The sequence below is a fragment of the Microtus oregoni genome, unplaced genomic scaffold (genome assembly GCF_018167655.1).
Source record: "Microtus oregoni isolate MIOR12 unplaced genomic scaffold, Mior012 000019F_ref0000042, whole genome shotgun sequence".
NCBI classification, from domain to species: domain Eukaryota; kingdom Metazoa; phylum Chordata; class Mammalia; order Rodentia; family Cricetidae; genus Microtus; species Microtus oregoni.
In genome coordinates this window covers 3,519,187-3,543,943 of record NW_024543078.1, presented here as the reverse complement: position 1 = coordinate 3,543,943, position 24,757 = coordinate 3,519,187, and the positions used below count along the sequence as shown (strand labels likewise).

The 24,757-nt window shown below is 58.2% G+C and overlaps 2 protein-coding genes across 5 annotated transcripts; both read right to left on the bottom strand.

Moving 5' to 3' along the window:
* Nucleotides 1–389: 389 nt before the first annotated feature.
* Nucleotides 390–20,817, bottom strand: Apc2 (APC regulator of WNT signaling pathway 2). Of its 4 annotated transcripts, none has more exons than XM_041669150.1 (15): nucleotides 20,726–20,817; nucleotides 15,174–15,332; nucleotides 14,972–15,062; nucleotides 14,704–14,884; nucleotides 13,474–13,582; nucleotides 13,261–13,377; nucleotides 13,068–13,145; nucleotides 12,822–12,920; nucleotides 11,991–12,378; nucleotides 11,262–11,357; nucleotides 10,775–10,914; nucleotides 10,369–10,446; nucleotides 10,137–10,253; nucleotides 9,402–9,616; nucleotides 390–6,563 (listed from the first exon to the last, which is right to left on the bottom strand). In XM_041669150.1, the coding sequence occupies exons 1-15, from the start codon at nucleotides 20,777–20,779 to the stop codon at nucleotides 1,568–1,570; spliced, it is 6,918 nt and encodes a 2,305-aa protein (XP_041525084.1). In that variant the 5' UTR covers nucleotides 20,780–20,817; the 3' UTR covers nucleotides 390–1,567. The 4 variants fall into 4 exon arrangements, with proteins under 4 accessions (XP_041525084.1, XP_041525085.1, XP_041525086.1 ...); XM_041669151.1 differs by having other exon boundaries at nucleotides 13,261–13,374; XM_041669152.1 differs by lacking the exon at nucleotides 20,726–20,817 and adding an exon at nucleotides 17,883–18,022.
* A 1,190-nt stretch (nucleotides 20,818–22,007) lies between these two features.
* Rps15 (ribosomal protein S15) lies at nucleotides 22,008–22,874 on the bottom strand. Its single transcript, XM_041669641.1, has 4 exons — nucleotides 22,805–22,874; nucleotides 22,588–22,673; nucleotides 22,236–22,470; nucleotides 22,008–22,150 (listed from the first exon to the last, which is right to left on the bottom strand). Exons 1-4 carry the CDS (start codon nucleotides 22,805–22,807, stop codon nucleotides 22,037–22,039), a joined length of 438 nt encoding a protein of 145 aa, XP_041525575.1. The 5' UTR covers nucleotides 22,808–22,874; the 3' UTR covers nucleotides 22,008–22,036.
* Between the last annotated feature and the right edge of the window lie 1,883 nt (nucleotides 22,875–24,757).

Sequence of the window (24,757 nt, the reverse complement as noted above, 5' to 3'; positions counted from 1 at the left end):
CGTGTCGCCCTGTTCAAGCACCCAGTGGACCACTGGTCTCCAGCTTAGGGTGCCTGCTGCCATTGCCAGCCTGGAGGACAGCGGACACTCCAGAGGCCGACTGGCCCCGCCCCCTGGCTTTGGTTAACCCTTCAGAATCCACTGTACCATGCCAGCTCTTCCTACCCTGGTCTGGATGTTGCTCTGTAGCTTGTGTGTCCCCAACTGTGTGGGGTGGCGAAGGCAAACATGGCCGACAGGGCAGGAGGCTAGAAGAATGATGGGCCTTGCGTGCTGGTGCCATGGTCCAGCCTCTGCTCCACCTGGGGTCTCACAGTGCGTGGTTTACAGGTCAGTCTGCAGATAAGGTTCCCCCCTCTCCAGCCCCAGCTGGACATCTGCCTCCTGCTGTGTCCCACCACGGGGGCGCCCTGGGGTGCTTGGTGGGTACCTTGCTGCTTAGTCGCTCCCTGCCAGTCCCCCACAGAGCCCTGTCCAGCAGGCAAGGTCCTGGGATTGAAGACTTGGTACCTGGTGTTCCTGCTGTGGAGTCGGCCGTAGTGGTGCCCCCTAGTGGTCAGTGTGCCCAGGTGTGATGGCAATGGTGATTGTGGATCTGTCAATCCCCCCATAAGAAGGACTTGGGGAGGGACAGCGGCGTCTGTGGTCCTTCTGAGGACCTTCTTAAAACCACTTCCCTCAGCAGGGGCTTGAGACCAGCTCAAGGAGCAGTGTCCTTCTCTGGGAGCAATTCCTGCCGATGGCCGTGGTTACAGGTCCCACAGGGGAGAGGTTGTTGGTGCTCTCTGCAGGAAGACATACTGAGCTGAGACCCACAGCCTGGGTCCTCAGAGGCCTGCCTACCTTGCTCTTATCGGCCTCCATCTGCTGGTGGGAAAGCCCCCCATGACAACACTCAGGCCCTCGTGGGTGTTTACCCGCCTGGATTCCAGACTTGGCGAGCCAGGGATGAGGATCCTACACCCTGACACTTCCGTGAGAAGGACCAGGCTCCTCCCCGTGGACGCTGGCTGCCTAGTCCTGCTCCCTTGAGCCCCCAGAGCTGTCCAGCTGGCAGCCAGTGTGTCCTCAGAACTAGTCCCTCCTCTGTGATAGTGAAGGGACACAGGGGACCAGCCATGATGAAGGAGTGCTTGGTGAGCAGCTTGGCCACGCCCCTCACCCAGCACTCCTCAGCTGCCTCTGGGAAGGCAAACACGCCTGGCAGAGTCCTCATTAACCAATTACCCGAGCACTAATTACAGGCTGGGCCGGGCTGAGGGAGCGCCAGCTGCCAGGATTTCACTACCCTCACCACAGCTCGTGCCCGCCCACCCACTGGGTGCAGCCCAGGGCAGGTCCTGCATAGAGCCTACGGTTTCTGTGCCCTGTGTCTGTCTACAGCCGATCCCCTCAAGCCCCGGGCATAGAAGCAAGGGCTGGCTCTAAGGTGCAGAGATGTGAGCTGGACAGGAGCTCTGAGGGCATAGCTGTGCCTACTCAGGGCATCTGGAGAGCAAGCCCCCCGGGAAGCCAGACTGTGCCACAGGGCGAAGAGAGAATGTTCCAGAAGGTTGGCCTACACTCACTACTCCAGGAGGCTGGCTGGAGGGGCTTTCTCCATGGCAGAGTCGCTGGCTTCTGTGGCCACCACCATAGGGCTGGGCACATAGTTGAAGGGGGGAACTCGTGCAGCCCTGCTGGGGGACCCATGCCTGCTGGTGGGAAAGCCCCCCATGACAACATTCAGGCCCTCGTGGGTGAAGGGCGCTGAGGCAGGTGGCTTGGTGAGGGCTGGCCCGTCCACATCGCTGCCCAATGGAGCCGCAGGGCCGCTGGCCGGAGCCTGAGGGGGGTCCCTGCTTTCCAGGCTGGGCGAAGTGCTGGAGTTGGTCTTAGGGGTGGCAACATCCTCTGTTTGTACCACTGCGTCACTGGTCTTGCGCTGTGGAGTCCCAGCAGGGCCGTCCTCAGGTGATGAACCCCTGAGGGGCAGGGCAGTGGCAGGCAGCGTGCTACGAAGGATGTGGGGGACATCTTCATCTTTGATACGACGCCAGGTGGTCCCAGGTGCAGCCACCCTGGGCAGTGGCCTGGTTTCTCCATCACTTCCCCGGCGAGTGGTATTGGCATGGATGGTGGGCACAGAGACAGCGTTATCTGGCCTGCGGGCGACGCTGATGTGTGGTAGGGACGCATACCGCTTGACTGTCTCAGGCCGCCCAGGAGGTCCCCGTACAGGCAGGCGGGAGGGGCTCTCAGAGCTGGTGCGCCTGGGCGCCCGTGGAGCAAGACCTGGCTTGGCCTGCGCCGCCCTCTGTGGCGCCAGGGGCCGTGGGGACGCGCGCAACTCATCACAGCGAGAGGAGCAGAGGAAGACAGCAGGGAGCGCAGGCCTTCCGCGGCGGGGCGAAGCAGCCTGGGAGGTGGAGGCTGTGGAGTCCGCAGAGGACAGTTCCGATCTGCGGCGACGAAGACCTGGAGATTCCTTGATGAAAGTCAGCTGCCTGCGGAAGCCCGAGCGGTCTGAGGACTCACTGCCACTGGAGCGGGCTGAGGCTAGGCGCACTAGGCCCAGGCGACCACCGCGCACTCCAGAAGCCCCCTCAGTCCCCGTTCTTCCCCTAGGTCCAGGCTCTGGGGATGGCCTGGCCAGTGGTGGCGGCCCTCGCTTGACTGGTCTTTGCATGAATGGGATCCGAACAGGTGACTTCTGGGTCTTGTGTTGCTTAGCCAAAAGGGCCCGGGCCGGTGACTTGGGCACGGGAGACCCTCCAGGGCCAGGCAGAGGCCCTACAGTTGGAGTGGCCAGAGGAGACCTCCTGGGTAGGGGCTGGGACGCTGGCGAAGTCTGTGAGGAGCTTGAGGATGGCGTCTTGACGAGGCGGGCTGGAGGGGTCGCACTCCTTGGTGGATGGCTCAAGGCTGCCACCTCTGAGATCTTACCTGGCCGGTGGAGGCTCCGTGAACGCTGCTGTCCAGGGCTGGGAGTTTTGGTGGCAGTTTCTGGCTGAGTGGTACCAGATGTTCCCACCTTCTTAGGTGTGGTACAAGGGCCGGAAACTCCTTTGAACTGAGCCCGGGAGGCTGGGCTGGCTGTGTAGATCACCGTCCGTCCCCGGAGCATTCCTGGCTCCCTTGCCATCATTTTCTGGGTACCCTTTGGCTTCTCGGGGCCACTAGGACACCGCGGACTCCCACTGATCTTGGTGGAAGTTGCACCCCGTTTATCTGGACGCCAGACACCCCCAGCCTCTGCCCCAGAGTTTCGCATTTTCCTGGGTTTCGAGGGCTGTAAAGTGGAGCCTGCTGACAGCCCAGACACCAGAGACAAGAGGGAGTCAGACTCAGAAGACGCCTCCAGGCTGGCCTTGGCTGCTGCCTGGTGCAACCACGTGACGATGGAGTTCGCACCCTCTTGGATGGCCTGCCACTCAACACTGTCTAAGTCGGAGGCTGGATCAGAGCCAGGCACCTCCTCACGGCATTTCCGGGGTATCTCAGTGGTTGGCACATCGGACCGCGCAGCTCTGGGCTTGCGACGTCGCAAGCCAGGTACTTGGGTTCGGCGCCTGGGCAGAGCTAAGCCGACACACCTCTGCGGTAGTTCCTCCTCCGCCCTTGGGCTAGGAGAACTGTCCCGTTTACTGCCCAGGCCAGGGTCCTTGGTGGCTGCCTGTTCCCAGCCTCGGGGATGGCTGGACGGCTGTTCAGAGGCCTCCAGCTCACTGAGGGAGCTAGCTGAGGAATAGCAGGGTGGAGTCTCATCCACGATTAGTCTGGGCTGAGCCCTCACAGGTGGTGTGGCAGGCTGTGATGCCCTGGATGGGGTCTCCTTCCTGCCTATGGGTTTCTCACGTTTAAGAGCCCGTGGGATGGCAGACGCCTGCCGGGGTGGTGGTGCCGTGGCTGGGGGTTCCTCATCAGAGTCATAGAAGCAGTACACAGCTTCCTCTGTGGGTGTTGTGAGGCACAGTGACTGCAGAGCACCGTCCCCACAGGTCCGGGGCTGGCATGAGCCATCCCTGTTGGATCGAGCACTCTGTGACCTGCTGAGGGGCAACTCCAATCGTGCCCGGTTCCTCCAGGCACCTCGGGTGTGCTCCGTACTCTTACCAGTGCCTGCTGCTTTGGGTCGGTGCCCACGGACCTGCCGGGCAGGGGCGGGACGGCCTGTGGGTTTCTGCCTTTCTCCAAGCCCTCCTGGCTTGTCCCTGGAGGGTCCCTGTAAGGTCTCATCACTGAGCGACGCAGCACTGGAGAAGTTGACAGGTGTGCCCTCGGCGGAGTCAGTGCCAGAGTCATCGTCCCGAGCCGGGGCCGGCACTAACATGTACACGGGGACTGGCAGGGCGCGGCGGCCAGGCACCAAGGCAGAGACCACCTTGCGGAGCCGGGCGGGCATGGCCGCCCCCAGACATTCACGCAGTACCTCCAATTCTTTATCAACTGCTGACCGAGCCCGAGAACCAACGGGTGCTGGGCAGTCCATGCGGCAGGCAGCCTCATCCCTCCGATGGTGTCCCCCGCCACCCCCTGCACGCTCTGGGCAGGCTGGTGGCCTCAGGCGCAGTTCCACGTCCTGCTGAACATACAGCTCATGCAGGGCTAGCGCGCTGAGGCTGGAAGCACAGGAGAAGTTCTCGTCCGGCTTCTCCACTGTGAAGCGCACGCTGCCTGCATCCAGCTCTGAGGGCGGCTGGCATCGCTCCCGACAGTCTGCGATGTCTAGGAAGCGCTTCACGTAGCTCTCCCACTGCAGGCTGAACTGGCTGGTCTCAGGCTGGCCGGGAGGCGCTGGTGGCGTCTTGCTGCGGCTTGGTGGCATAGTCTGCCCGGGGCTGTCGGGCAGCTCACTGGGACTCACTGTGCCACTGCCCAGCCCACTGCACGGGTCACTGGGGATGGAGCTGGCAATGGAGCGGCTCTCGAAGCTGCCCAGAGAGCTCACAGAACTACAGCGGCTCAGGACCAAGGGTGTCTCCTGGACGCAGTTCTCCGATGAACTGGATGGTGTCGCATCCTCCACCCCAAGACCTCGACTGCACCCCCGGCGGGGGGCTGGGATGGACATGGGCAAAGAGGTGGACCCGGATGCTTGCCACGCCCCATCCAGCTCCGCCTCACCAGGGCCCGTCTCCTCCAGCCCCTCCAGGGATGAATCACTGTCATCGAGGTTCCCAGCTTGGCTGGGGCCAGCATGGCCAGTGGAAGACAGAGAGGACAGTGAGCTGCACCGGGAGAGTGACATTGGCCCATCCTGTGCCACCAGCTTCTGCAGCACCTTGCTAGCCGCGGGCAGCGGAGAGGTCACCAGTTTCTCGGGGACTTTGCTCAGGCTATCTGCAGGTATCCACGCTTGTTTCCAAGCTCCTGGGGAGGCTCCGGGTCCAGCGAGGGGTCTGATACCCGTCCCAGTGGCACCGTCGAGCAGTGGTACATGCTGATAAGTTGGGGATAGTTTGATGGTACACACGCGGGCATCAGCGGCCGCTGTGTCCCGGGCAGGCAGTTCAGCCCGGCTGGACAGGTCCAGGTCCAGCCGGCTGGGCCGAGTCTGCCCGCGCAAGGGATCATCGTGGTGCTCAGCCAATGCAGCCAATGGACAGGGCCGCATGTGTTCCCGGGGACAATAGCCATCGCTAGTGCTACCACTGTTCAGGCTGTCATTGGAGAGGCTGGTGTGGGCCGCCTTGAGCCTCAGCAGAGGGTGTCCCCGGCTGCTGGCCTCACGCCGCCCCCCTTCAGTGCCCCGGCATGGCGAGCAGGACTGGGCACGACCCTCCCTTGGTGCCTCCTGCCCAGGGTCCCCAGAGCTGAGGCTGAAGCTGTCGTCTGATGAGGTGTGCAGGGCAGAGATGTCCTCCACTAGTCGGTCGATCCGAGCCACGGCCAACGCCAGCTTGGCCTTAGCTTTGGCAGCCACAGCTGCCTCCCCACCAGCCTCCTTCTCAGCTTCTAAGCCACCCTGGCGGGCAGGCTGAGTGCGGGCCAGTGCCTGGCCCTGAAGAAAGGGACTGCCAAGGAACATAGATAGCACCGCCGGGCTGGCGGGCTCGGCTGTGGTGGCCGCAGCAGCCAGAGATGGCGCGTCGTCATCATCAAAGCAGCCAGAGTCAGAGGCATAGTCCTGCACCAGCCCATCTAGGTGGCGAAGGGGTGGCAGGGGCTTCTTTGAAGTCGTCTCTACCTCAGGCAGACCCTGCTTCTCCAGGTGGCCCAGCGCATGCGCCAGGCGCCTGGTGTCCAACTCAGCTTCCAGTGCCCTCTGCTTGCGGACATACAGGCTGGGCACGCAGGTGCCCGGGGAGATGGCTGTAGCTGCTGCCTGGTACTTGGCAGGTCGGTGGGCCAGCAGGTTCCGCAGAGCGGCAGCACTACCCATGGCGATCATCTTGTGTTTAGAGTGCACGAGGTTGCGCAGCATGCCCACAGCCCCCAGGTCCCACAGCAGTTCCTGGTCCCGGGGGCTGCGGGCCGACAGGTTCCAGAGTGTGCCACAGGCGTTGCTCACGATGGTCAGGCTGTGCGACGTGAGGTGCTGTAGCAGTGTTTGTAGGCAATTGTGATCACGGAGCACCTGCCTGGAGGAGCCCAGAGCACAAGGAAGGTGGGCTTGGGTACCCCAGCCCTGTGGAGCCCACCATCCACACCACACTGCAAATCAACCCATATCCGCTATAGCCCGAGGTAAGGTCACCAGTGCAGCTCCCAGCTCGGGCACGCTCACCTGCTCTGCCATGCCCACCCTGGCCACCCACACCCCTCGCTCTGCTACACCTGCTTCTACTTCTCTGAGCCTTTAACCAAGTCAGGTCTACCCCTGCCTGTGATGAAGCCAATCCCAATTCTGTGTTGCTAAACTCCTAGGCCTGCCACGCCCACCCTGCCTGCTGTGGTCTAGCCACGCCCACACCCATCTGTCAGACCCCTGCTCAACCAGGTCTACCTCTATTGCTAGCAGCAGGTAGCCTAGCCACACCCCTGTCACGCCTACCATCAGAATGGACCCACTAGATTGGGCGCAAGTTTGAACTTGAGAAAAATGAAATAGCAGTAGCTAAGCATAGCTGCCCCACACTGCGTGTCATGCTCAGTTGTTTGGTTTTGTTTTGAGGAAGACTCTGAGGAGGCTGAGGCGAACTTTAAAATCAGTTGCTAGCTGGCACTGCCCTCCCTGTGTCAGGTTCATAGGCGTGTGTCCCGTACCATCATACCTGTATTATTTATTTAGCTTGTTTTTTTTTTTAAACTTATGGGACTGGAGAGATGGCTCAGAGGATAAGAGCACTGGCTGCTCTTCCAGAGATCCCAAGTTCAATTCCCAGCAACCACATGGTGGCTCATAACCATCTGTAATCAGGTCTGGTGCCCTCTTCTGGCCCTCAGGAATACATACAGGCAGAATATTGTATATATAATAAATAGATAAATCTTTAAAAACGTACTTGGTCTTATTTTTATTTACTTTTTCTTATTGATTTGCATTGGTGTTTTGCCTGTATGTGTGAGGGTATTAGAGATCTTGGAGTTACAGACTGTGAGCCACCATGTGGGTGCTGGGAATTGAACCCAGGGCCTCTGATGAAAGAGCAGTTAGTGCTCTTAACCCCTGAGCCACCTCCCCAGCCCTTACCTTTGGTTTTTGAGACAGGGTTTCTTAGTGTAACTACCCTGGCTGTCCTGGAACTCACTCTGTAGACCAGGCTGGTCTCGAACTCACAGATCCCCACCTACCTCTGCATCCCGAGTGCTGAGATTAAAGGCGTGCGCCAGCCGGGCGGTGGTGGCGCACGCCTTTAATCCCAGCACTCGGGAGGCAGAGGTAGGCGGATCTCTGTGAGTTCGAGGCCAGCCTGGTCTACAGAGCTAATTCCAGGACAGGCTCCAAAGCCACAGAGAAACCCTGTCTCGAAAAACCAAAAAAAAAAAAAAAAAAAAAAAAAAAAGGCGTGCGCCACCACCGCCCGGCTAATTAATGATTTTATCACATGTGTAAGGGTGTTTTGCCTGTGTAGAAGTCTGTGCACCATGTGTGTGCAATCCCCACTGATGCCAGAGAGCCTCGGAACTGGAGTTACAGGTGGTGAGCTGCCCAATCTAATGCTGGGAACTGAACCCAGGTTAGCTCAGAGTACTTACTGAGAAGCACCTAGTACCCCATCCTACCCACCCTTTCTCCTCTCTTCTTTGTTTCTTTCTTTGTTTCTTTGTTTCTTTCTTTCTTTATTTTTTTATTTTAAAATATTTATTTATTATGTATACAATATTCTGTCTGTATGTCTGCAGGCCAGAAGAGGGCACTAGACCTCATTACAGATGGTTGTGAGCCACCATGTGGTTGCCAGGAATTGAACTCAGGACCTTTGGAAGAGCAGGCAATGCTCTTAACCACAGAGCCATCTCTCCAGCCCTTTTCTTTCTTTCTTTATAGAAAGCATCTGATATGTTAGTTCCGGCTAGCCTGTGCTTCCCTGGTGCTGGGTTCAGGAGCGAGCCTTGCCACGCCCCTATTATGAACATTACTTAACAACACGGTTTGTTTTATTCTATGTGTGCGGGTGTTTTGCCTGTATGTTGGTGCCTCCACTACATGTGTCTGGTGCCAACAGAGGCAAGAAGAGGGCACGGGATTCTCGGAGCTGGAGTTACAGATGGTCACAGCTGCTGGGAAGCAAACACAGACCCTCTGCAAGAGCAGCCAGTGGTTTAACTACTGAGTTACTTCTCCAGCACCAACAATACGATTTTAACTTACGCAGTCTAGGGCTAGGTGCTGACTGGCGCACGCCTTTAGTCCCAGCATGTGGGAAGCAGAGACTGGCAGATCTCTGAGTTTGAGGTTAGTCTGGTCTACAGAGTGAGTTCCAGAATAGCCAGGGCTACAAAGAAACCTTGCCTCAGTGGGGAACAGCTGGCCTCGAACTCACTGAGAACCTCCTGTCTCTGCCTTCCTGGTGCCGGGATTAAAGGTGTGTGCCCTCAGGCCAGGCCTCCCATGTAATCTTCCTGTGCTGTTTTTTGTAATCCACTTTGTCAACTGGATATGAGCCTAGACACAGCCCAGGTGAGGGGCCCCATCAGGTTGGTCTGTGGGAATTTTCTAGATGACGAGGGAGGGCCCAGCCATGGTGAATGGGGCCACCCCTGGGCTTGTGGTCCTGATGTACAAGGAAGCAGGCTGAGCAAGCAGTAGGCAGCACACCTCCATGGTTCCTGCCTCTGCGTCTGCCCTGAGATCCTGTCTTCCCTCAAGGATGGGCAGTGAACCCTCTCATGGTGTTTACCATGGAGTCCTAAGACACCGTGTGTTACATCCTCTTGGTACATATGAGGTAGCAGCTGCCACCTGCAGCCCCCCCCCATGCCATCCCCTACCCCCAACCCTCTGCATAGCCAGGCAAATCATAGCGGGGACTGACCTGTAGTCCTCTCGGGTGGCAATGAGGCTTGACACATTGCGCAGGATCCCACCACCGCTCTCGATGACTGCCAGGGAGTTCCCTTGGCAACGGTAGGTGAGCGTGCTCACCAGGAAACCCAGTGCACCGTCCACCTGGCAAATGGCTGCCTTGTTCTCCGTGCTGTGCGCAGACAGGTTCCACAGTGCACTAAGCACACTCTTCAGGGTAGACTCCTGCGATGGGAGGGAAGGATGGTCAACATGAGGGGCCACAAAAGATCAACCGCCAAGCATGGTGGTGCAGGCCTGTCCTGCACTCTGGAGGCTGAGGCAGGAGGATTGCAAGTTCCAGGACAGCCTGGAATATCTGTAATGTGAATAATATGTTTAAAAGAATGCTATGAAAGTAGCTCTATGGTAGAGCCCTCCCAGAATCCCCAGTGAGGGGGCTGGGGGCGTGGTCAGGGTGCAGCCCCGCCTAGAATCCCCAGTGAGGGTCAGGGGGCGTGGTCAGGGTGAAGCCCCCCCCCAAAATCCCCCAGTGAGGGGCTGGGGTTGCTTAGCAGTGAGGTTTCTTGTCTAAGGTATAAATACCACTACTCCAGTCCTCAGCAGTGTGGTTTAGGGCTGGAGGTTTCAGAACTTTAGGATTACCTAATTTTTCCCAGGGTCTCCCTATTCTGAGCCTGTGTCTCATGACAGTGGCTGTGGTGACTTCCTCTGACTTCTCCAATCCCCTGCCACCCATGCTCACCTTGGAGGCCCGCAACACACACTCCATAAGGGCGGTCATGCTGCCGACTTCCCTCAGCACCTTCTTGCTGTTGATGTCGGCCCTCCACGACAGATTACGCAGGATACTGGACACAACCTGGCCCGGGTGGCAGGGGCAGTCACAGAGGACCCAGGGTCCAGGATCCAAAGGCACCCCCTCTTCCCACCCACTTTGACCCTGGTGTCACCCACTCCCACCCTGCCCCGGGTACCTGATGAAGCTCCTCACTCTCAGAGGCCAGCTGAGCCACGATGGCTTCCATGCAGCCTCGACGGGCACACAGTGTAGCCTGTTGGGATTGACACGGTTGCTGTCCTAGCAGCGGCAGCAAGGGACGCCCCTGTTCTTTCTCTCCCTTCCTCATGGGTATGCAGACGAAAGTGATGCCCCGATAGGAAGAGGCCGCTGGACTTTGCCAGCCCAGAGGTCTCAAGTCTGCAGACAGTTGTCCTTGCCAGTATACATGTGAGCCCAAGAGAAACTCTTGCCAGCCTGTGCCCCTCTGTATGCCAGAAGTGACTCCCCACCTCCCAGGGCCACATCCAGGCTGGGGTGAAGTGGGGAAAGCCTCAAGAGGACACCTGAGCCCCACCCATCCTCCTCCTTCCCCTGAGAACCTTGTTGGCGACATCTCCAAAGGTGAGGTTGGTGAGAGTCATGCCAGCATAGCGGCGCAGGGCAAGGTTGAGTGGATCCCGGGTCATCTTATGCATCTCGTAATCCACCTGCAGTAGCTCCGCCACAGCCTGCAGCCCCCCTGTCGGAGGGGAAGGAAGGCAGATGAAGCAGAGAGGACGAGGCTTGTCCGGTGAGGCCTGTCTCTCCATTCTATGTGGACCACTTTCCCAGGTCTTTTGTTTTAATTGGTTTGGTTTTTCAAGACAGGGTTTCTCTGTGTAGCCCTGGCTTCCTGGAACTTGAACTCACAGAGATCCGCCTGCCTCTGCCTCCTGAGGGTTGGGATTAAAGGCGTGCGACACCACCACTGCCAGACTTCTTTCCCTGTTCTCATATGGTCCGACCCATGCTCTGTACCATGGCATTTAGAGGGGTCAATCAACCACTGTGTAAGGCCCAGGAGGGGGTGGGGTGGAGGGAGCTCACCTAGCTCATTCATAGCCCGACGGTATTCCTCATCAAAGGACAGCTTCATCACCGCACAGGTGGCCTGGCAGATCTGAGGTTCGATGGGCACAGGGGCTGTGGGCAGTGGCCAAGTTAGAGTCCCATTCCCGTAGTGATCCCTGAGTTTTCTTTTCCCTTGCCTCTCCCCGTGCTCTAATGCTTCAAACTCTGTGTAACGTCACACACTTGCTGAGTAATGGTGTCCTATACAGACGTCCACCTCATGGCTGTGGAGCTGCTGCCGCTTATATAACTGCACAGCAGAGATGGGTGAAGGAAACCCGCCGCTGTGCAGTAGCACAGGCCTGTTAGTTACTTCTTCAGCGCCCCTCCCCGAGCGAAGGCAGGAGAGTCACAAGTTCAAGGCCAGCCTGGACAAATTGGGAGGGCTGGTGGCCTGTCCCAGCAGTACAGTGCTTAGAATCCCCAGTGAGGGGCTGAGGGCGTGGCCAGGGTGGAGCCCCACCTAGAATCCCCAGTGAGGGGCTGGGGGCGTGGACAGGGTGGAGCCCCACCTAGAATCCCCCAGTGAGGGGCTGGGGGCGTGGTCAGGGTGGAGCCCCACCTAGAATCCCCAGTGAGGGGGCTGGGGGCGTGGTCAGAGGTAGAGAGTATTTTGTGCCTTCCTTTGCCCCACTGTCCCTTGGGCTCAGCTCACGCAGCTGAGAAGGTGCGCATCTGGTTGCTGTGCAGGTGCTTCCCACTCACCGTCTCCTGCACCACCCTCAGTCCCGCTGTTGCGCGCCTGCAGCCAGTCCCAGCAGGTCTCACAGTAGGCTCGTATCTGCTCCAGCACGTGCAGCACACGCATCTCCTTGCGCGCCAGGCCCTGATCGGGCTGGGAGAAAACAATGTTGTGCAGGGCTGCGTTGGCGCGCATGCGTGCATCTTTGGCACCAGGTGCGCCGGGGGTCCCCGCATGTCCCCCAGCCCCGGTCTCAGCGCCATGAAGTATCTGGAGTAACAGTGGCAGACAGCCTGAGCGGCGCATGGCTACACAGCTCTCAGGCGAGCTGGACATGGCCAGCAATGTGCGCGCTGTGTCTTCTTGGTCGCGTGTTGCCAACATGGATAGAAGCCAGAACACCACCTCCACCTGCAGGGCAACATGGGATGAGTGCAAAATGGCAGTGGGACCGTGCTCCGCCACTGTTGACATTCCCCTTCAAGAGGTGGCCCGGCCCGTGGGCCCGTATGAAGGCTCGGTAGGTAATGGCACTTGCCATCGAATCTGACGGAAGGGGAGAACCGACTCCTGCAAGTTGTCTTCTAACCTCATTACATCAAAACATGACCATCCCCCAAGGAGCCCACACTAAGCAGGGCACTTTAACCCCAGCTAGCAGGAAGCAGAGGCAGGCAGATTTAAGTCTGAAACCAGCCTTGTCTACACAGCGAGTTCCAGACCAGCCAGGGCTCCACTCTGTCCCAGAACAAAGACCTCTCGCCTCACAGAGAGAGAGTCTCCATCAACCGGGGTTGCCTGGGGACCCTCACCAGACGCCACTGGCAGTCCATGCTCGGATTTTCCCCTCTCACCTTGCTGTTGCCAGGCTGAGGGGTGCCATCCTCCGGGTGCGTGGGGACTTCCGGCTCCTGGTCCTCCTCCACCGACACAGGCTTCACTGCCAGCAGAGCCTGCGGGGAGAACGTGAGGCCTCGGGGTTTCAGTCTACACTACCCACAGGCTGCAGAACCCTTCCTGGGCGCAGAATAGGGGACTGTCACTGAGTCGACAGACATCGGTCATCACCCCTTCGGCCCTAGCTCTGCTTGTCTTGGTACCTGAGGCTCGGTCTGCTGCACCCGGTCCTGGGCCTCCAACAGCTCCTTGTCAATCTGCTCCAGGCGCGAAGCGCGGATCTAGAGACCAGAAATGGGGAAGGCAAGCTTACTTGCCTGGATGCCTCCACCCCTCCTTGACTCCTCCCATTCAGCCCGCCCTCCACTCCCCGATGCCCGCGTGTGCACTGGGCACCTGCGCGCGCTGCACCATCTCGTCTGAGGTGCCGAAACGCTCCTCCATCAGCGAGCGAATGTGCTGGGCCTCGAACTCCAGCTGCTGCCGAATGAGATCCATCTGCATCGAGAACTGCTGGGAGGGGGCACAGGCTGCGTGAGGCGCATCCGGGGCTTCCCCGTCACACACACCCTGTTCCCCCATCTTCGCTAGGTGCCCCAGGGGTCTCACCGTGTCAACGTGTGGCAGCTCATCCAAACGCTTTGACAGGCCCTGCAGCTGAGAGTAATACCACAGCTTTTCCTTCTCCTCTTTTTCGATCTCGCTCAGCAGGAAGCATCTGGGGTAGGGGTGCGGGGTACCTTCTTATAGGTGACATTCCCAAGGACCCCACCCCCACCCCTACTCCCAGCTCTGAGGTGGGCACTGGAAGAAACTGGATGAGTGGGAGGGGGAAGCTAATTGGAAGTGCAAAACAGCAATCCCTTGTGAGGCTGAGGCATGAGGATCTCTGTGAGTTTGAGGCCAGCCTGGGCTATAAGAGCTACTTCCAAGTTAGCCAAGGCTATGCAAAGAGATCCTGTCTCAATAAATAAAAAGATAAAAAGGAAACAAGGCAAAGGGAATTCTAGGAAGACCCAAGAGACCGCAGGGCTCCAGAGTGCTCACTTCCTCCCGTTCATACATGCCAGCTCTCAGGCCCAGAAGCCTAACTGTCCCCACAGCGCCCTGGAGGCTGGGCCGGGGGATCCTCAGTAGCCTGGACTGTATGCTAAGATCCCTCTCTTGGCTGGCGAAGTAGCTAGATGGGTAGGGCATTTGTCACCAAGCCTGGCCATCTGAATCTGTCCCCGTGGATCTCCTGGTGTCCGCTGACTACAACACACACGCCATGGTGCTCCCCAAAGAAATAGATATGGTTGGGGGCCAAAAATAAAGAAAAGAAGCAATCAGCAAAAATCTATCCCGATTTTATGGAGTGGAAATCTGAGGCCGGATGTCGCACCTAGCTGACTTAGGTAGAGTTGATTGTCGGCTGCTCATCAGGCAGACCTCAGGCAGACCTCAGGCAACCCGGACGGGCTGAGCCCAGGCTCCAGCGCTGCCCCCTCCACTGGCCCTAGGCCCAGAATGTTTGGGCTTCTGTCCTTCCATCAACAAAGGCCTCCTTGAGAACCTCTGGCGTTAGGCCTGATTCTGAGCCCTGATTTTGGACTTGACTCTGTCCCTAGAGACGCCTGTATGTCTCTGACTGGGGTGGTGGTTCTTCCAGGAGCCTTTCCCTTTGCCAGAAATGTCCCCATATCCTCTGTCCTCCTGCTGGGGTCAGCCAGACAGAAATACAGTGGAGATGGGCGTGGATGAGCCAGGAGGTGGGTGTGATTGTATAGCGGCGTGGCCACAAGCCAATGTGCCAATCAGAGGACAGAGATCCCTGGGGCAGATCCTTTCCACTCTCACCGCTCCTGGTCCAGTTCTTCCAGCAAGCGGATGGTGGCCCGGCTCAGCTCCCCGAAACTGTCCTTGGATGGGCCAGAGCCGTGCACTGGGCTTCCCTCTGGAGTCCGGGAGGCAGGCTCCAGGCCCAGGGCTGGGGGCTGGAACTTTAGGTTGTAGAGGCTACTGATGTCAGTCTGAAGAGCTGAAAGGAGGGGCGTCACGGGTGAAGGTCAGCAACCTGCTCCTGCTGTGTCCCCACGAGCCATGGGACAGTCCCCTACGCACTCACCTTTCAGCTGTTCTAGCACTTCCGTCTGCCCGGAAGACACCAACACCCGCGCCTCCTGCTCCAGCTTGCCCTGAAGGTGTTTTAGAACTTCCTGCATGGTAGGGAATAGGGCTGTGGCCATCATGGCTGCCCCGAGGACCTCTCTCAGCCTCCCAAGACAACAACAGTGCTTCTAAGCCATGCCCGTCACACAGACCCTCACCTTCATGCCGGAAGTCTCTGTCTCCAGCTTGGAGAGGTGGCTGGAATTATCCCTCAGCTCCTGTCTTAAGTACGTGTTCTCCGCCTTCAAGGCCTCCACCTGCCGTACCAGCTGCTCGTACGATGCCATGGAACTGGTCATCTTCAATTCCTGCAGTGCCTGGGGCCAAGGAGGTCACAAGAGTGGGAGCTGGTGTCCCTCAGAAAGGCCAGGGTCTGAGCCCAGCCCTCTTGCCCACCCTAGGGCATGGTTGTCTGGTGTGAACCAGTCACCTGGCCAGCATCTGAGGCAGACAGACACAGAGACAGAGGAAAACTGAAGCTGGGAGTCCTTACAGGGTTGTTCGATACAGACAAGTCTAATAATGGATGAGGGGATGAGCGAGCATCATTTGTGGACTCCTGCACTGACAGCCAGCCAGAGGGTCACACAGACATCTGTCACTCTGGAAGTCCAAGTCAGCAGGTGGATGGGCCACCTGGAGGCCATCAGGATCACAGACTGACACAGGAGAAGCTGACAGACAGACAGACAGACAGACGGCAGACAGATGGGACTGATTCCCCAACAAAGCACAGACTGCCCAGGCTGGCAGACACCTGGGGAGGATGGGTCATTAGCTCACCCAAAACACCGTGAAGGCCAAGGAGCCCCGACTAAGGGAGCTATGGGCAGGAGATAGACCCAAACTCACCATGGTCATCCCAGGGCTTTGAGTCCTAGGCCGGTCCCCCCGAAGCCCCACCTCCCCCTCCATTCACGAAAGGCTCTCCAGAGTCTATTCGTGGCTCAGCAGCCTCTGGCCTGAACGCGGTGCCATCCGGCAGCTGGGCCACAGCCCAGCTCTTTGTGTTCCCGAATGTCCAGCCTCCTCCCTCTGTCCAGCTGGCCAGTGCCTCCTCCTTCAGCTTGGCTCTCCCTCCACGGCCATCCTGAACCCCCACAACCCCCTTCTGTCTTTGTTCCCTTCTATCTGTGAAAGCCCCCTCCCTCTGCCTTTGTCTGAGGCCCACCAATGGCGTCTCGTCTCTTCTCCTGCCTCCTCCTCCTCCTCCTTGGGAGCCCCCCTCTCCTTGCCAGCCTTAAGGCTCCATCCCAAATCAACCACACCCACTCTGTTTAGGCAACACCTTCTCCTTTGCTCCCCCCACACCTGAACACACATGATCTAGTACTAATTTCTCCTTTTCTGGAAAGCTCTGCCCACCCTGATGTCACCCAGGGCATGGGTGGAGGGGACCACCAAATGTCTTAGGGTCTCAGTCTCCCACCATCCCATCCTGCCTGGAGGACCGGCTGTGGCCTAGCCATGCCTTCTGGCTTCTTCCTACAACAGAACTAAATCTCAGCTGTTCCTAGGAGAGAGAAACTTGTGTCTAGGGCTAGGGGTTTGGTAAGAGTGAGAAAGGAGGCCGTGTAATCAGAACCCAGACTCTTCCTGCAGAGATGCTCAGAAGCCCACGTAGTTAGCTGGGCATGGTGGCACACACCTCCATCCCAGCACTTAGGAGGCAGAGGCAGGTGGTCTACAGAGTGAGTTCCAGGACAGCCAGGACTACACAGAGAAACCCTGTCTCGAAAAAACAAACAAAAAAAGAATTCAAGGCTAGTTTAGGCTACATATTGAGTTCATAGTTAGCCTGAGCTACTTAAGACTCTATCTCAAAAGACCAAGCTAAAAGCAAACAAAACAGACCTGTCCTCTCCTTGTGTCTCTGCGTGTCCACTGAAGAGCGGAAGATCTACCCCTGACTGCCCCAAAGGGCCAATGGGAGTTTCCAAGCCAGAAGTGACTTCACCTTGACACAAATTCTACCCATGGATCAAGGCTCACATTTAATCGAGCCCTGCGTTTGAGCCGAAGGCAGCATGCCATGCCCAGCCAGGAGGGGGAGATGAGGCTCTGCAGGAACTGTATAGTGCCCACCCATTGGGATGCTCGTGCTCCACACCTGATGGTGCCCGGAACTCAATGTCACTTATTATCCTGATCCCACAGGGCTACCAGCCCTCCAAGCTGAATCCACCCCACCCTCACCCTTGCACCAGGCCACCCCTCCAGTGTCCTCCTGCTTGCTACTGCGGAAGGCACAGTCCCCTCCAGAGGAAGCTACGAGGCTCACTGTTGGATTCCATCCTATGGTGTTCAGATGCCTCCCATGGCTCCCCAGTGCCTGCCGGAAAAACCCTAGCACCCTACACGCACACATCCTCAGGGTGCACGAGGCCACCTTTCCTGTGACCCCACACCCTACATAATACTACAGGAAAGGAGTCCCACCCACTTCTAACCCCAAGGTGGCCACCTTAGCAGGGGACAGACAGAGAGACAAGTAGTAACTGGATGCAGGTCTCCTGACTGACTCAGAGGGGGAGGTACAGGTGTGGAGGGAGATAGACACCTGGGGGGCGTATCGCCAAACTCCTGACATCCCAACACCCCAACCTTTACAGAGAGGTAAAGAAACAGACTAGAGGCACACAGCAACTCCCCCGGACACACTCCTCTCCATCCCTCACGTACCATCTATGGATCTGGGTGTTGGAGCCCATGAGTGTGTGTGTGTGTAGGACTAGCCGTAGTGACTCAGATGCCTGCCTCATCCGGACTCAGTTTCCCCTCAGCTCCTATTCTGCATTTGAGCCAGTACTGACAGGGCGCGGCAGGTCACGCCCCTGCCCTCCGCCCAGGGGAAGACGCACGCTTACTTGCATCTGGCCTAGCTGTGAGGCCCAGGGCCTCCTTCCTCCTCTTGGCTAGACCTGCAATCCAGACTTGGGGTGTCTAGGTCTCCGGGAATCTCAGCAGCACGAGCAAAGGGGGGGTGTTCCGAAGGGACAAAGCCCGATCCGATCCCGGCCTAGCCAGGTGGTGCGGTGCTGCCGCTCCCGGCCCTGGGCGAGACCACCACGAGCAAGCGGGGGGGAGGATGCGGGATGCAGGTGCTTGGGCCAATGTCGGCGCGGGAAGACGAGCTGGTGCCATGGCAACAGCCAATAGCAGTCCGGGGCGGGGACCCGTGATGACCGCGGGGCGTCGGGCCTCCTTAGGGGCTGAGGGGGTGGGGGCACTGGGATTGATAAACCCCTATCAAGGGAAAAGGGGTGCTTTGAAGCCAAAACCTCATGCAAAGCATCAAATTGGTAAATATTATGCCAAAATCTTGGGGGAAGGTTACTACTCAATCCACCCACCAGGTGTGGAGATGTCAAGGCAGGAAGGACTTGGGACAAGCAAAGTCAGAGTACCCTGAGGTCCTCAATGACCTGGGACTTGGAAGGCTGGGAGATGGGCAGGCATTCTGGGGCCAGATTGACAATCGCATCTTTCACTGTCCCACCACCTGACAGCACCAGGGCCTGTGACAATTCCTCCCCGTGTCTCTCTGTCCCTGTTTCTGTCTCTCCCCAGGTCTCTATCTCTGACTTCGCGACGTCCAAAGGGTTCCCTTGGGCGCTAACCGCAGAGCCTGGGTTGGAAAGATGGCTCAGAAGTCAACAGTGTATATTACTCTTCCTGCAAACACAAGTTCCGTTCCCAACATCCAGGTCCAGTGGCTGCCAGCTCCCACAACTGCCCACACCTGTGTCATGTGTGAGTGTGTACACACACACACACTGCCCAAGCCTGGTATCTGAACAGTCCCTCTGGCTGCCAGCTCCACTCACACAACATAAGTGTGGTCAGTGCTGAGAGAGGTGGCTATATGACCTACTGTGGCATTTTCCCATCTGGGGACACAGACAAACCATAGAACTTCTGCCCCTCTGTGGTGAAGGAATCTCAGGGGGTGCCAGGTAAGGCAGGGGAACCCCTCACCCTCCAATATTTCCAAGCAGGAACAGTTAGCAGGGACCCTAAGGGTCCTCCAGCTGGCTGAGCAGTGGTGGCCTCGCTGCTTGGGAGGAGGTGGTAGAGGGGCCCTTGCTGGAGGCAGGGAAGTGGGGAAGGCTTTCTTCATGTCTGTCATCCCAGCACCGAGGCTGAGGCAGGAAGATTACTTGGCGTTTGAGGTCAGCCTGTGCTAAGGTGAGACCTCATCTCAAAAATAAAAGGGACGAAGCGGCCAGCTTGAAGTCCAGGCATAGCGGTGTCCGAGGAGCACTGGAGGGGGGGTTCGTGGGATTCCGCCAGGGCGAGCCATCAAGGCCAGGAGAGCTGGGAGGGTCCTCATAACTCAGCTCAGAGTTGAACAGGGTGGGGTGGAGTACAGAACACAGAGCCATTTGACTTCCATTCTGCCTCCACCTCCCTGGGTGACCTTGGTGTCTAGCCTGGCTTGTGGTCCTTATAGAATTAACTGTTCAGTTTCTCCAGAACACCACAGTGTGCCAAGTCCTCTCAGGCAAAGCCTGAGGGAAGGGAGACTTTACACTCCCACACGGAGACACTGAGGCTGTGCTAGGAAGGGCACACCGCTTCAATCACACCCGAGCTGCAGCCAGGCCTCTGGAGGGGTTAGGCCTCCTCCTGCCTTCATGGAAGGCTATGGGGACCCCTAGACAGGAACATTCCTCACTCCTTCCTGTCCCGCGCCCTTGCTGAATGAACCTCTGATGGACTTGGACGCCATGTTACCATGCACTCTAAAGTCCTAAGAGCTGGAATCCAACCCTCAGCCCCAGTCACCAAGAATCCAAGGCCTGACCTTCATGATGGGGGAGACCCTGCACCTAGTGCCCTGTGCCCAGGCTTCCCAGAGGGCTCAATGCACCCTGGGACCCTGATTTGTGACACTGCAGGTCACTGGACCTCCAGAGTCTGACGGCTGTCCTCTTGGCATGCAGCCAGCCTACATACACCCCCAAGTGGGCTCCCCTGGCTGTGGAGTAGGCACAGGGCAGCTACATGACCACAGCTGCCCCTCATTTGAACAGGGCTGTGATGGGTGACAGAGGCAGCAGATGCTGGAGGGCACTGATGGCCCTCGGCTTCCCTGGGAGGGGGCAGGCTGTGGGCCCAGCCACTCCCCAGACCCCCAGCGCATAAGCACTTCTGTGGCTCAGTCATATGACCTTGGCCAGCTTGATTGTGCCCCAGTTTCCCCTTCGTGGCAGAAGTGCAATCTTAGGAATGTCAGTCTGTGGACACTGAGCAGGTGGGCCCTAGCTCCGTAGTGTCTACGGGGAAACTGAGGCCTAGCAATGTGCAGGGCGTGGTCGGGCCCCGCATTCTGCGCTGGCTGGACCCTGAGCGCGATGTACCCCAGCTTCAGCCCTCTGTCTCCTAACCACTGGTCTCTAGAGGGGAGGAGGGAGAGGAGAGTGAGGGTCTCTAGCGCGGAGGGATGCTCCCAAAAGGTCTGCGCCTGCGCAGGACGGGGGAGGGGTCGCTGCAGCACAGGGGAGAGGAGCCCAGCCTCAAACACATGCCCAGGCGGTTTCTTTGGCAACTATCTCCAGAGCAACTATGAAAGACCCCCGACTAGTCAAGCTGGCTTGCTCCAGCCTGGGTGTCTTCACGCTGACCCCAGGGGACGGCTGTTTGCAGTCAGGACCCCACCTGGCTGTACCCACACCCTCGTCCCCGGCCAGGACTCCCTGTACCCTACCTGGTCCCCGAAGAAAGCTGAGTGCAGGAGGCTTAGGAGCCCTAAGAGCCCCATGGAGCTGCGGCTGCTGGACAGCGCGGGCCCCGCCCTTGGCCGTAGGGATGGAGGCGGGAGGCAGGGAGTATTGCGCCTGCGCACAGAAGGGGGGGCGGGGGTGTCACTCCTAAGGGGAGGGGTGACCTGAGACTCTAAAGATGTAAATCAGGGACCCGCTTGCGACAGCGAAAAGGTGCATTCTGATGGGCCTGGAGGGTTCTGAGTATTAGAAACAGTCCAAGGGGCAGTAATTTGCTGGGTGCCACTCTGAGAGTTGTGGGAGGGGCATGGAGGGGTGGGCTGAATGGGGACACTGTCCCAGCTGCTGAGTCCGTCGTGTATAAACGTGGAACACATACTACAGCTTGACCCTGTAAAATGGACAAACAGGTCTGAACCCCCGGTCTTTGTCTACTTAGCAAAAACCGAGCTAAAAGTCCGCTGGGTGGTGGAGGCAGAGGCAGGTGGATCGGGGAGTTCGAGGCCAGTCTGCTCTACACAGTTCCTGAATATTCAGGCTACAGAGAAACCGTCTCAATAAACAAAAAAGGTAAAAGTCAGGTGGTCAGATGTGGTACACTCAGAGACCAAGACAAGGTTGAGGTTTTGTTCCTTTGATCCAGGCGACCCCGAGTGACGGAGAGACCTGGCAGAGGGGCTGGCGCAGACGCAGAGAAATGGATGTGAGAAGTAACGCTGCAAAGACGGGACTGGCCTCTGCCAGGAGCTGAACTGGGAGGCAGGCGAGGCAGCCTGCCTCCAAGGAGGAGGGGCCAGGCCTGGGATGCCCTTCTCCCACACACCCAAGAGTCCCTGGTGCCGCTGCGGGCAGGTAGCTCATGCTGCTCTTGCTGAGGACTCCAGGTGATCCCCAACTCTTCAGCCTTCGTGGGCACGATGGGCAGCTGGAGTCTCCAGTAAACTGAGGTCACTTGGCTGGCTGCTGCTAAGCCAGCAAGTGCATGCCTTTAACCAGCGCTCAGGAGTCCCTCTACTCACAGCGCCTGTCAGAACCCCTTGGGCAGGGGAGGCCCAGGCCGGGGTGTAGGATCTGGTGGTGGCCCAGGACCCGGGAGGCTCCAGGGTCGAGCAGCCAGGCCACCACTGGCCCTCTGCCACCTCCCACGCCGCTCTCCAGGAGACCCTGCTCTCCCGGCAGCACTCATCTCAAGGCAGCTTAGACGAGCCCCGGAACCGGGGAGGACACCCCGCCCCCCAGGAGCCCCAGAAGAAAGCGGACTCCGAGGACTGAACATGAGTCTTTATTGGCCACAGCTACTTGAGGGGGATGAAGCGTGAGGAGTGGGTGGCACCGATGCCAGGCCGGCCGTGCTTCACAGGCTTGTAGGTGATGGAGAACTCGCCCAGGTAGTGGCCGATCATCTCCGGCTGCAGGTGAGGGTGAGCGGAGTGTGAGCGGCCGGGAGGGAGGAGCCGCCCCACCGCTGCCCCGCGCACCCCCTCCTGCGCTCACCTTGATCTCCACCTGGTTGAAGGTCTTGCCGTTGTACACGCCCACCATGCTCCCCACCATCTCGGGCAGGATGATCATGTCCCGCAGGTGGGTCTTCACCACCTCGGGCTTCTCCATGGGCGGCGCCTCCTTCTTGGCCTTTCTCAGGCGCTTGAGCAGCGAGTGCTGCTTCCGCCGCAGGCCGCGGTTGAGGCGTCGCCTCTGCCTGGCGCTGTAGAGCTGCATCAGCTGCTCACTGCGGGGAAAAGGGCCGGGGCGGCTCAGGGCCGGCGCTGGGGACCTCCCCGGGCGCACACCCCACCACAGTGGACCCGAGCGTCACCCCGGCTGCCGAAGGCGCCGCGCCGCTTACTAGGACATGTCCAGCAGCTGGTCCAGGTCCACGCCGCGGTAGGTGAACTTGCGGAAGGTCCGCTTCTTCTTCTGCTCCACTTCGGCCTGCATGAGCGCGAGTCGGGGTTAGCGGGCCCCGGAGACCCCGATCAGCGCCCCTGAGGCCTGTGACCCCCGTCCCCGGGCGGATGGCGCCCGATACACCAACACGGAGAGGGCCAAGCCCGCGTACTCACCATCTTGGCGGCGACTCGGAAAAGGAAGCGATGTCTGCGTCTGCGCAGTTATTGCGAGCTCCGCCGGAAGGCCACGCCCCCAGCCGCACGCCCGCTTCCGCTTTCCCAGAGACTCTCCGTCGCCCCTGCTGTGGGGAGGGCAAAGCGCAGCCAGCCCTCGCCAAAGGGGTATGGTTCCACTTGGGGTTTTGTTTTGTTGTAGTCTATCTGCCGCTCTTTTCTTTCTTTCCCTCTCTCTGTCTCTCACATGTACAAGTTCTCAAGGAGTCCCGGTGCTCTCTAACTCATGGCAATCCTCCTGCTTGACTTTGTATTTTCATTTATTTGTTTATCTTGCTTTTTCAAGGCAGGGTTTCTCTGTGTATCCGCCTGCCTCTGCATCCAGGATGCTGGGATTAAAGGTGTGCGCCACTACCGCCCGGCTTTGTTTGTTTTCACTTGTGTGGTGTGTGTGAGAGACTGTGCTGGTCAGAGGACAAGGCAGAGGAACGAGTTCTCTCTTTCCACCACGTAAATCGGGAGACTTGACTTCAGGTCACCCAGTGAGCCATCTCCCCACCTACTTCTTTTCTGTTTTGGACAGGGTCTCATGTAGCTCAGGCTGGCCTCAAAGCTGATATGTACTGAGAATGACCTTTTGTTATGCCCAAATCCGCAAAGTCCCCCCAAAACCAACAAAGAGACCGAGTCCCGTATGTAAAAGCAAAGAGCCTTTATGTAAGTTTGCAAACTCCGTCTCTCCATGTGTTCCACGTATTGGAATAAACGGGGAGCCCCGAGCTCAGTTAGAATAGGGTTTTATAGTAGTAAAGGTGGGGGCGAGGGGTTTCTGAGGTTCAGGACCCCTGATTGGCTGACATTTGTCTGGGGTGTCCTGTTGACTGTGTGCTGGCAGGTGGTCCTATCTACAGCGGTTGGAACATTAGGCATTTCCTTTGAATGTTCTGCTCTTGGGTGGTGTTCAGGTAATCTGCTTCTGGTTCTTCCTGCGACCAGGTATTTATTGCTTCAGGGTAAACTACTGAGACTCAGGTCTACCTTCCTGCTGATCTATAGAACCCATCTTGGCAGGTGTATACCAAGTTGCCCTGGGAAAGCTGCCCTCAGCCCTTCTGGTAGTCCTGTCCCCACCTCTAGAGTGGTCTGTGCCACCCACCATGCCCAGCCACAAAAGGGAAGGCTGTTTTTAGTGTTGTCCCTCAGTCAGGCATGATGACATGTGCCTTTAATGACATCATACAGAAGGCAGACAGGACAGCCAGGGTTACAGAAAGACACCCTGTGGGGAGGGGGAACCCCCCTCACTCCATACTAGCAGGCTTCATACTCAGGATCCTTCTGTCAGCCTCCTAGGCTGATGGAGACGCTCTCAGGTGCATACTCTGCGATGTATTTGACAGAGGGCAGGACTCTGGCTTCTCTCACAACTCCATTTAAATAAAACTTAAATCCAAAGTAAACTACAGGCTTAGTGCACGGCCAGGACTGTTAGCAAAACAAAGGGAACTAGCCCTGCGGGGTGACCTACTTAGTCCTGCAGGTTTGAAGGCAGTTGGGGGGGGGGGCAGGGTCTCTCAGTCAAACCCAGAATTAAAGGCGTGCAACCACCACTGCCCTATCTGTGAAACCCTGCCTTAAGACAAATAGGCACACACCTATTATCCCAGCACTACACGGAGGCAGGTGGATCTCTGAGTTCTAGGTCAGGCAGGGGAGATACCTTAGTGCTTAGGGTCCCTGCTAGGGCAACGTTCAGCGTGAGCTTGGAGGCTGCCTGCAACTCCTCCTGGGAGGTGGAGCCAGACTCCCCACAGCAAGTTGGCAAGCATGATTAGAAAAATCAGCCTCTTCTGGGTTTGACTGAGAGACCCTGCCTAAAACAGTTTTGGTGGCACACGCCTTTAATCCCAGCACCTGAGAGGTAGAAGCAGGTCGATCTCTTGAGTTCCAAGT